Genomic DNA, 12,557 nt, shown 5'->3' on the forward strand with positions numbered 1-12,557 from the left:
GTCGGCGGCTCATTTAGCAAAATGAGCTATCAAGAGATAGAGTGGTGAGTCCCACACTTTTTGATGTGACTTTTAAGGTAGGCCTCATCACATGATTATTTTTTGATAACTCATTTAGCAAAATGAGCCGCCACATTATACACATTATTTTCATATATTTATTTATTTATTTGAAAGTAATAATTCACTTTAGATCAATACTGAATTAAATACCTTTTATTCTCATACTTTTTATTATGTAAAGTGTAGATTATAAATAAGGAAGGAAAATGAATGTTGCATTTGTGATTTAATAGAGGGGGATCATAATGATCTTTTGTAGAATTGAAGACAATGATGATAAAGAAGAAAAGTAAGAGAAGAGAAATATAGAGAAAAATAGATCAAGTTGTATGTTTTGTAACCTTGACTTCTGTAATCAATAATAAATGTACTTGATTTGAAGATAATATCAAATATCAAATTTCATTTATTTTCATCTTGAGTATACAAAAGTACAAGTTACGTTGCAAAACAAGCCCAAAGTTACAAGCATACATTCACAAGTTAAAACTATATCCCAAAATGTTACAAGCTTCCCTCAAAATATTACAAGTATATTGTTCAAAGTTGTGAATATACCATCAAAAGTTAGATCTATATTCCAAAAATTTACAACTTACTATCATATCCCAAAAGTTAGAACTGTATCCCTTGCGTAGAACCGATTGGAAAACAATTAGCATTCAACATTTTCATACCCACCAAATACAATGGCCTTAAGCTCTGGCTCGTTAAAAGAAATGTTTACAACTTCTAAAATGTTGGCACCATCTAACGATTCCAATTCATCACCTGCTATATCACATATCTTTTATCTCTTCTCTAGAGTATTCTGAAGATATCCTTAAAAGAAGATGATGATTTGTATGAACATATATCATATCTTCCGCTCGTTGTGAAGGCATCTTGTTCTTCTTTAGAGAATGAATAAATTTATAAGTGCTCCAATTTCTCTCGCAACAAGAAGAGGAACAAGGATGACCGAACAACTTTATTGCAAACTCTTGTAATTTTGTAGCGTTCCATAGACAACCCGCCAAGACTTTGCAACCATTTTCCCCTATCATTCAAAGATTCATGATCTGCAAATAGATCTCGTGTGGTAGAAAACTTAGCAAATTCCATGCTAACCATTCTCCGCTCTTCAGAATTAGGAAAATACCTATTCAATCATTTAGCTCTTCCATTGGGGATCTGAGGATCCTTGTGTGGTGCAACTCGATTTGGGGCATCGATGAGCCAAGCCGCACTATAATATCTAGAAGATAGAAAAACATTTATAAACAATATCAAGTATTAAAGACTAATCGATATAGATTAAAAGTTTAGTTGAGAAAAAAATACTCACTTCAGGTTTAGTAAATGAGCCAAGCAATGTAATGGTTTGTTGCTCTTGTTTCTGCGATCAACAACGATAGTATGTACCACATTATAAAATGATGAGTATTCATCATCTCTCTTGCCTTATTTTCTGTAAATAGAATTCTTTACCTTTTCAATCATAGAATCTCATAGATCATAAACTAAATGAAGATTTGACTTGTCGGTGTTAGCAGATCGAAACATGTTATTGGTTGGATTAGTAAAAGAGAGAATATATTCTATTTTATCCCATCAAATATTATTCAAAAATTTCTCTTTAATAAATTGAGCCCTCTTGACATTATCATCTTGATAGAGACTCTAACTCCCACTAATGACCATGTCCAGTAGAACATGCTTGATTTTCTTGAATCGTTGTAGTATGAATGTATGATAACAACCGAAGCAAAATGAGTTTCGGCTTTCGCAAGCATTTTCAATTTCACGTGATTATTGAACATTAACAATCTCATGAGTGATTCATTATGAAGTTTCTTGTCATAATAACATCTTCACTAACTTCAGTTATCCAACAACATTCCTCATACACTACTTTCGTTCGGCTTTCTTTACTGCACAAATATTTTTTTAAGGCAAGATTTAATCTATGAACAATACATTGAGTCAAAAAAATATGAGGATGTCTTCCTTCTACAATGCCTCCCGCGGATTTGCAAATTGGTGTATTATTAGTTATAACCTGCACAACATTATGAGGATTCTCTTTAATATCTTTCAAGAGAATATCGACTATATAATCCATATTCTTAATCCTCCCATTTGTATTGATGATATTCAAGAATATTAGCCTGTATTTGGTCACCGCCATCATATTAATGTGAGGCCAACAACCCATCACTAACAATAGACAACCTTTTCTTTTCATGTTAACTTTATGGGCTCTAATAACTTTTCAGTATGTGCCTTATCTTCTTGCAAGAAGCTTGTTCTTGGAAGATTGTACCCAGGAGGAACATAACCTCCAATCGAATTGCTTGCGACATACTTATACTTGTTGAAGTATGGATTTCTTTGAAATTAAATGATAAACCCTGTGTAAATATTCGGACAATGAGATACTGTATATGATCTCGAGCTCCACGATTAAATGATTGTTCTTTAGTGTTCCCCTCACCTCTTCTCTTCTTAGCAACTTCGGTTATTGTGGTTATTCTTGATGTAGGGAATGAAACAATCTTGCCCTTCTATGCCTTCAACTTAAGCTCCATTAGCTCCAACACTTTTTTCATCTCAACAATATTTTAATTTTTCACGTTTGTACACTACTTGATTCCAAATGATGGAGCTCTTTAGAGATGAGCTCTTACTCTTGAATGAGAACTCTTGAAAATTTCAATTCAATAGTTGCATTGTCATTCCCAATTTTTACCACCTCTCGCCGCTTCTCTGAGTTTTATGACATATCTCTAAAGAGGAGCATTATCATCCAATAGCTCATTTTGTGAACTTTGTGCCTCCATTTAATTCTCTATAATTTTTAACAGAAAGATAATTACATATAGAAAATAGAAAGGAATTTATACATCAATCAACAATTCGGAAACATAAAATTATCTATAAAAGCATACATACACATTGAATACCATTTACAATCAATTAAATTACCTCATACTTAACTAAATCCTTATCTAAAATCCCTAAATTTGATTTATCAATAATATATGACAAGTTAGAGTCTAAATTAAAAACCCTTAAATCCATAGACTTGGACAGTGACCGGATAAGATAAATTCAAATAATAGATTCAAAAACACTATCAATTCTATTCAGCAATATTCCAACAAAGAATTAAAAACCTCTTCAAACATTCAGAAAACCCAAAAATATGTCAGAAAATAACCCTAAAAACTCTGAAAGAGTTAAAACATCAAACATTTGCTTACCTTTGTTTGCAGGTGAGCCTTGCTATTGTTGGAACCTCGTCGATCAACCTTCGATGCTTTAATTTTTGTCTTCAAGTTGACAGAGAGTTGCTCTATTGATCGAGAGCCGCTTCTGTTAATAGGTTTGAAGCAGGATGGAGAAGCATAGCGAGTGGAAAAGTAGAAAACGATTGGGAGAGATTAAGAAACAGGTTTGGTTAATGGGTACCAAGAAAGGACCCTATTGTAAAAGCAACCTCATTTTCTCCCCTTTTCTTTGCTCTCACATGCGGGAAGGTCTTTGCCCTCATGTCCCCTAATGTTTGGGTGCGGAACTACAACCAAAATGTACCCGACATGGCTACGCCTCCTCCAGCGACGTGTTGGGGTAACACAAGTTCAGGAGCAATCATTATCTGATAATTTGTTTTAACATCTTGCCCCTATTAAAAGTGGTTTTACTTGTCATTAATATTTTGGCAAGCTATGACAACTTTTAAGGTCTGTATTGTGTATGTGTTGTTTTAAAATTTTGAATTGCTTTATAGTCCCTAGTCTTGGTGGGCTCACATGATTTGTTGATTTACTAGATAAATGGATCTAGATTGGAAATTTTAATTGAACACTCAAGCCCAATACTTTTGGTTGTAAGGGGTTCGAGTTGGTGACCTGACTTCAAATTGCCTTCTGCTTGACACAGTTGCACTAATCTAGCTCACTATAACTATATGCTAATAGTATTGGTTTCACCTGTGTTTGCCAACTCCAAAAATTACCACGATTGTTATTTTAGCATCAAATAAATGATGAATCTGTAAATGTATTTGGTATGTAATTTTTTATGTTCGCTCCACATTATCAAATCTCAAATCTCAAATCTCAAATTTTGTGAAGGAAGAGTTTGTTTGTGTAATTGTTTTACATTGATTTTGTTTTAAATAATCTGAGTTTCTATGCTTCCCCAGGTCTTTGTTTTGTTCAGTGATGGTTCCATCTATGTGCTTTGCCCCATTATTCCTTTTGGAAGGTACTTTATAGTTTTAACTTTTGAGCTAATTCTTTTTCGTTAATTCTTTTCCATTACTATGACTAAATTGTCATATGTTGATGTTATTATTTTCTTTTTTAGGTTGTTACACAGACCATTTGAATTTCTATAAGTTTTTTCAAAAAAATTAGGAGCTAGCTTTTGCATTAAAAGCCAAAAAAAAGGAGGAAAGAACTGGAAAACTATTGTCAATTATTGGGTATAACTTAGGCACACATGAGAAAGTAAAGTATGTGTTTCATTCAAGAACGTTAGCATGAACATCTTCCTACTTAAATAAAAAATTATTACATCTTCTCTTGCAGTCTATGTAGTTGGGAATTCTTAGAGGAAATTCATGAAGATGTTAAAGTGTTTGGAGTCAAGTCGCCTAACGCAATTGTTGCAAGCAACTCAAATATGGCTCTTGATTGGCTGGAGGCAACGTTTCCAGAGCTAGCAGATGAATCATTGGCAGAGCGCAACAAATTAGTATTGCGAGCTCATCCATATGCCCCACTAGATGCATCACTTGTCCTACAGGTGTGTTTCCAAATTATTCTGTCGTCTTTTGTTTGGATTTTCATTAAACAAAGTTCGTTTACCATGCTTACCTTGTCACTTTGGTATATGTACTAGATGTTGCTAATAGGATATACTTTATATACTATTTGACTTCCCATGCAAATTACTTCTCTTCATAACTAATTTCCACCTTCTTTACTATGCCATGAAGATAAATTGAAATATGAATGCTAATCCTGAATCATGTGTGCATTTCTAGAAGATGAATAGCCAATAACTAGAGCGTTAGTAACTAGTGGAAATATTGACATTGTTCCATCTCCTTCTAGACTGTAAAGAATCTTTATTTAAATCATTGCCTTTGGTCTTAAGGCTTTAACCTTGACTAGAAGGTCAATTTGGTCCCCGTATTAGGGCCTCATGTTCCAATTGATCATCTTCCTTTCTTTTTCCCCCTCAACTTAGTCCTCACCTGTACCCCTTATCAGCTATCAAGTTAGGTCATCTTGGCTTCCATTAAAAATTTTGTTTAAGAATACTTGAAAGGAAGATATTATCCTAACTCTAAAAGTTAAATTAATTGTGTTTCTGTTAATTTTATTTTCGGTTTCTAATACCCAGTTATAGAAAAATGCCCCCAAAACCGATGATATAGGAATACCTAAGAAAACTAATTAAACAAAAATTTCCAAAATTTTGTTATAAAAATACTTAAAAGAAATAGTTGTACTTTTCCTGTAAAACAGCGAGAAAAACTATTTAATTTTGGTGCTCTGCATGATTGGATTAGATCTCTTGTCCATAGTGCCCCACTTGGAGCTTGAGTTGCATATGGATCAACAAATAGACTTATTAACACTACTTCGCAATCACTACCATCTCAAAACTTTAGTTAATTATATTTCAGTAATTAGATTTAGAGTTATAGTTTATTGATTCATGTCCCTGACAAAATTAACATCCTTGAAAATTAAATCAAGTGAATTCTTCAGCATCATCATGGCAAGTATGCGAGTCCATAAAATTTTGCTCCTTTTTATAAAGATTGCACATACCAAAACAAGAAGAATTGATAATCAAGATTCGACTGTGCATATAAAAAAATATTAATTCATAATCAATATCTCTAACTTTATCTTCTTGTATTATGTCTCGTTTGGCTTGCTGGAATGGGAGGAATAGAAATGCTTATTCTCATTTCTCATTCATGGGTGTCAAATACAACACCTCTTTCGAAGCTAAGGTGTCAATTATCACTTCTTATTCATTCCAACTTTATGTGAGAATGAGCATTTGCAATAAAATGGTAGGGAATGAGCATTCCCACTTAAATGAGAATAAAGAATTTAAAATAATGCCTTGATTGCATATCAATGACTCATGTCAAAAATAAAAAAAATGTCATTCCCACTTCATTCTCTAATTGCACACGAACTTGAGAATGAGAATGATCATTCCGACATTTATTTCAATTCGACTCCTTATTTCATTCCATTCTCACTTGGCTGTGTTTCTACGTACTAAATGAGACATTAGAGTTATGAATACTATTAGAAAATAATTGCAAGTGTCATCAACAAATACATGCAGAAGCAAAGCGCATAATGATAGAAAAATAATAAATTATTAGGTCCAATTTTTATTTAGAGCCAAAAGTACAAGGACATCTTGAGGGTAAGGTGGTCATAAATGAAAAATTAACAGTCAATTTCTAACGGATGAAAAATTAACAGTCAATTTACTAAGCACATTCATATTAAAAATCTCATGGTGTATGTTATTTATTAATGATATAGTATTAGTTGAAACTAGAAGAGACATTATTGCTAAAGTAAAAAGATGGAGACAAGTTCTTGAGTCTAAATGTTTCGAATTAGTAGAACAAAAATAGAATATATGAATTACGTTTTTAGTAAAAGTAGGAAAGAAAGAGAGCGTATGGTACATATTGATGACCAAAAAATACCTAAAACTAATCATTTTCGCTATTTAGGATCTATCATTAGGCATGATGGTGAGATAGGATGATGTTGTGCATCGAATTAAATCGGGATGGTTGAAATGGAGGAGTGCTTTGGGAGTCTTATGCAAGGTTTTAAATGTCGGTCGACATGTCCGACATGTCGGTTTGAGGGCTTGAGCGACACGACATGGGCGTTTTCAACTCGATTGTTGGTTTTCAGGGCTAAATCGAAAATATCGAGACCATATCGGACATATCAGTTGATTTTTCATCTTTGAAAAAAGGCCGATATGGCCTTTTTTTTAGAACTATTTTTTGTTATTGGTTTTGAGTTTAGTGATAAAAACCCAAACCTATTTGACCCATTCTCATGTTTAAGAGTTTCTTATGAACCCGATAGAAAGAAAAGAAAAAAATTAGGGCTGCAGTTGACTTAGGAACCCATAACTTCTTTCGTGAACGACAACGTCATTTTCCCACCTCCATCTCGGCCCGTTGTCCATCTCTCGTTGCGCCCCGAAAACCGAAACCCAACCGAACCCGAGGACGACAGGGTATCTTGCCGTCGGGATAAGGGAAGAGGGTGGTCGGTGACTCATTCGGAGGACCCCAAGCAGACGAAAAAGAAGAAGAAGAGCCCCGACACTGCCTCTTTACGACGTCGGAATTCACCCATCGCCGACGTCGCCTCTAAAATTTATAAAGTATGCTTCTATTGAATTTAGGAATGTTTAGATTATATTTAGGACATGATATTATATATATGCGCACCACCCAATATGACAATCCGATATTTAGTCTATGTCCCCGATATATCCCTAATTTTTTGCTATCCGACATGGATTTCAGCCGTCCGACATGAACTCGACATCCGATATTTAAAATATTGGTCTTATGTGATCGTAGAATACCAATAAAACTAAAAAAAAATGCTATAGGATGGTTATAAGACCAACTATGCTTTATGGATCGGAATGTTGGACAATTAAAAAATAACATGTTCAAATAATGAGTGTAGCAGAAATGAGAATGTTGCGATGGTTTTGTGAGTATACATTAAAAGATAGGATAAAATATGAATGCATCCATAGTAAATTAGAGGTTGTACCTATTGAGGATAAAATGAGAGAGAATAGATTAAGATAGTTTGGTCATGTACAAAGGAGACCTCTTAGTGCACCGATTAGGAAAAATGATAATATTAGAGTTAATGGGGTTAGGAGATTTAGAGGTCGATCTAGAATGACTTGATCAGAAACAATTAAAAATGATATGATTAAGACTAACGTAACGGAGGAAATGACCTGCAACAGAATGAAATGAAAAAATAGAATTCATGTAGCCGACCCCAAACATTTGGGATAAAGGCTTGGTTGTTGTTGTTGATAATTGGTAATATCAAATTGAGTGGGTAGAAAGGCAACCGAATGTTTTGGCGTAGCAACCCTCTTTTATATGTGGCAAGTATAGATATAGATGGGCTAGGAACCTGGGAATATACATAAGCTCATGTGGGTATAAGTTCTTGTTAACCTTTCTATGAAGCCTTCTCAATGTTGTCAGAGTAATGCTGCGTACAACCCATCCTGTAAGGGCAAAGCTTTAGATGATTCATGACTATGAATGGATTGGGCATATGGAATATTCATGATGTATGCCCTAGGTGGTTGGGTGGTACTTTTTGTGTGACCACAAGCAACGGAACTGGAGCATGTCCCTTATATACAGTAGACTAGAGATAACCACATTGTATTCCATGCAAAATATGAGATTACCCTAACCACAAAATATTCTAGGCAAGAAATGACCTACCGCGCATGAGATGGGGCTTGTAGACAATAAGATGGGCTTACTACTGAAAGCTGATCAGAGGGTTAAAGGAAAAATTAGGCTACATAAACATCTGGAAGATGAGTAAGATAATAACTTAGCTATTAAATTTCTCCATGTTGATTATAAAAAATAGCTTTTCTCGACTTCTTGCAATAGCATAAGTACACTATAAAGCAATCTTGTCATGAGAATCTATTGAACCTAGAAGCTCACAAACGGTTTAGTGAATGCCATAATGAATTATGTTTTGGCTACTATAGGAACGCAGAATGAAGTCCTCCACCCCTCCATTGTCCATCCTTGGTTTTCCCTTCAACTAGTAGCTGAAATTTGAGCTCATTGTGGTAGCATTGTATTTCATTGTCAGCAAGTTACAAGTTACAGGTATCTTTTGCAGGGACCACTTGGTAAAATATGCACTGGTGAGGATTCTAGCTCTAAGGGTGCAGATTATGAAGCAAAGGCAGTAAGTTTCCTTTACAGCTCTATTGGCAAAGATTCAATTCTTGTGATTGGTTGGAGCGATGGGCAGCTTCAGATAGACGCCCTAGCCGATGAAATCCAACCCCTTTGGACTTTTGGTAGTGCACCCCGTCTTCGTGTTGATTCTTATGATCGTATAAAAGGCGTTGCTATGATATGTGAGTCAAACTCAGAAGAATTGTCTTCAAAACTCAGTGATACTTCAGAAACTATGTTTTCTGGTCCTCCTTTGCTTAGGTTGGCTACAGTGGACCTGTCTCTGCCAAGATATGCATTAGATAATTGTTTATTGGCGCTTTTTCCAGATCCCCTCCTAGTGGAGAGATTTTACTGTCTACATCTTGCGGGAATAGACTTGATATCATTGCATTTTCTCCCATTCTCAAATCTGCTGAGTGAAACAGACAAGACAGGAAAAGAGCCTTCGGTTCTTCCTATTCTCACCACTGATTATGATGAATCTCGCTTGACATCATCTCTTTATGGTTTTGCTGTGATAGCTGATCCTTGTGGACATTCAAAAGTAGTTGGAATTACTTCAAGTTATGAGTGTATAGTTCTGGAAAGCAAGTTTTGGACTGAAGCTACTGCCCTTCAGTATCATATGGATATGCTCACTGATGGTTCTTCGGATACTGCTGACATCCCTGAGGTTATAAGCAAAGAACTTCTTAGCGGTCCAAAGGCTATTGATATTTCTTCATTGACAAATTGTAGATCTTTGACAGCTGATTCCATTGAAGGCCGATCAATACTTCATCACTACATCAAGCTGTTCCATGAAAATTATGTGGAGTATGCACATAAGGTAATATCTCAAACTGAGTTTGTTGTCAACTACTGTTTATAGCCAATTGCCAGTAGTAGGAAGAAGATGAGATCTCCAATGATACTAATTGTTTCATATACATAATGACAAGCTTCTAAAACTAGCTATTCATCAATAATTTAAAGTGATGTAAGCAGAAAACCACGATATTGATCACAATGCTTTTCGTTCTAGTCTTTAGATTTATAATCTTCACATTCGTCTTCCTTGACTGTGTTGTACTTTTAGATTTTGACCTAAATGATTATTACATCTTCTAACAGATATATTATTTCTCTGCTCACCAATAATCAATTTCAGAAATCCACCAACAAAAAAAAAAAAAAAATGCCAGGATTGGTTCTGGGTTGCATAACGTAACTGAATAAACTGCAGGCTCTTTGGCAAAATAAAGTTGCACTGTAAAATAACATTTCTCAACATGTTTTGCTTTTTGGCAACCAATAGATTTTCTGAGTTCAAAAGTTTCTAGTTTGAAGTTCCCTCTTTGTTTTTTTTCAGGTTTTTGTTGAGCTTGAACACCATGAAGATTATCAGAAGACAATAATGGCAAACCAAAGTAAACGCTTGCATGATGCAAAGCAGTTGCTTTTAAATGTCGAAGAAAAAGAACAAGATGTAAAAGATCGGATTAGTCGGGCTTTCAAGGTTTATGAGCTTTTGGAACAACGGTTGCAAAATTTTAGAATGCTTCCTGGAGCTAACAAGAAACCGCTGTCAAGAGCTGAACGTGATTTCAAGTCCCAACTCGGTAAGCAACTGCCCATTCCTTGAACCTATAGGGAGAAGAAGGGGGAAAAAGAAAAAGGAAAAAAAAAGAAAAACTTTCGAGGGCTGTAGAAAATCATATAAGGTCAGTTGCAACCAGTGTTAGAGCACATATTTTAAAGTTTAAGGTTGAACTGGTACACTGTTCTGGTTCCATTGATATATTGTTTTTGGTTATATGCCCCTTAAATCATCATATTTGCAGACCTCAAATCTTATTATTTGCAAAATTACCCTTAATTCATCAACATTGGAAAACTTAACCCTGCGTTTACTTATCAAATGGTTTTGGGATTCTCTCTCCATTGATTTAATAAAGGGTAAAACAGTAAGAAATATGCCTAAGCCATTTGACAACGCTAGATAGGCGTGGTATTTTCCCCATTGTTGATGAGTGGAAGGATAGTTCTGCAAGCACTGAGATTTGGGGTTGCTTTTGCAAACATAAATGATGAAAGGGGGTACATATACAAAAAATCCCTAAGAGTAATTGTACTGATATTGTTTATTGATTGCACTGATTTAGAGACTTGGTCCTGGGTATGTCATGATCTTCCTCCTATTATGAATTCCTATAGAAAAGCCCTTTATCGTATTTTTTTTTCCAATGCTTTGTCATTCCATCATATTACAAACTTTAACTTATATTTTTCTGGATAAATCCAGAAGGATTCGCAGATGTAGAGTTGGATGCGTTGCATTCTTCTATCGAGTCTCTGAATGCAAGAGTGAGAAGATGTTTTCAATCTTCTCCAGTTACTACATCAAACATAAAACAACAATCACCAGGAAGGAGGAGAGATCAAGTATCAGACAGTCAGATGCAAAAGATAAGATCATCAATGGAGTTGCTCTCACTTATCAACAAGGAGAATACTAAGAAGATAGATCTCATTGAACATGGACTTAAGAAGCACCAAGAGTAGTTGACGTAGAAATCAGTGTATTTTTGATTTGTTTTTATCAGTTTGTTGTAATATCATCAAAGCACAAGTAGTTCAATTCATGTTGTGTTGTACAGTATTTTCATGAAAGAATGAAATCTTCCCATTGCATGAATCATTTTGTTATCTTAACATTACAAACAAGTATTGTTCCAGTAAATTTTTTGGTAGTGAGGGACTGTTGTTATCGATCATACTTGAGTTTCGTTGGGTTTCTTTGGGCACTACAGGATATGATATGCTTATCTTCATTTTCTTACCACTGTTTTTATCTCTCGAGTTTCCAGTGATAGTCCAAGGGGTAAGGATCGCTCTATTCGCTTGAGTATTAAGGAGGCGCAATGAGATTTTCTTCAATACGCGGTTGATATGTAAATAGCGATTCTATTTTGGAGGACACTATTACATGTTCGAGAGATTTTGTGTTCTTCAATTTTGATGGGTATGCAAAAGGATATGGCGACCTGCAAGTAAGTAGATATATGTATTCAATTTTGATAGCTATGCTTGGGTTTTCCTGATGAATAGCCGTTTTATTTTTATTCATTTTTGGAAGTGGATATAGATACGATTATCTCATATTTGGCCCATATCTTATTCATTTGTACCCCTAGGACTAGGGGTGTTAACGGAGCGGATACGGCTCGGATATGACACTTACCATATCCATATCCGCTTACCCATCTCGGATACAGATACAGATACGGATATACGTCGGTAAGAAAAAATCATATCCATATCCGTGAAAATCGGATACGGTTACGGATATGTACGCGGATATATAAACGGATATGCATGCAGATACAAAAAGGATGAAAATCGGATACGGTTACGGATATGTACGCGGATATATAAACGGATATGCATGCAGATACAAAAAGGATATGAGAAAACTAGA

At 35.0% G+C, this 12,557-nt stretch overlaps 1 protein-coding gene across 1 annotated transcript in view; it reads left to right on the forward strand.

Moving 5' to 3' along the window:
* Window positions 1-11,853, forward strand: part of LOC109831087 (nuclear pore complex protein NUP88) — a 16,959-nt gene extending 5,106 nt beyond the window's left edge. The window contains 5 exon segments of the mRNA XM_020398428.1: window positions 4,253-4,314; window positions 4,641-4,857; window positions 9,033-9,926; window positions 10,449-10,698; window positions 11,382-11,853. Coding sequence (XP_020254017.1) covers window positions 4,253-4,314; window positions 4,641-4,857; window positions 9,033-9,926; window positions 10,449-10,698; window positions 11,382-11,641 — 1,683 coding nt within the window. The 3' untranslated portion in view covers window positions 11,642-11,853.

Source organism: Asparagus officinalis, chromosome 2, assembly GCF_001876935.1.
Source record: "Asparagus officinalis chromosome 2, Aspof.V1, whole genome shotgun sequence".
NCBI classification, from domain to species: domain Eukaryota; kingdom Viridiplantae; phylum Streptophyta; class Magnoliopsida; order Asparagales; family Asparagaceae; genus Asparagus; species Asparagus officinalis.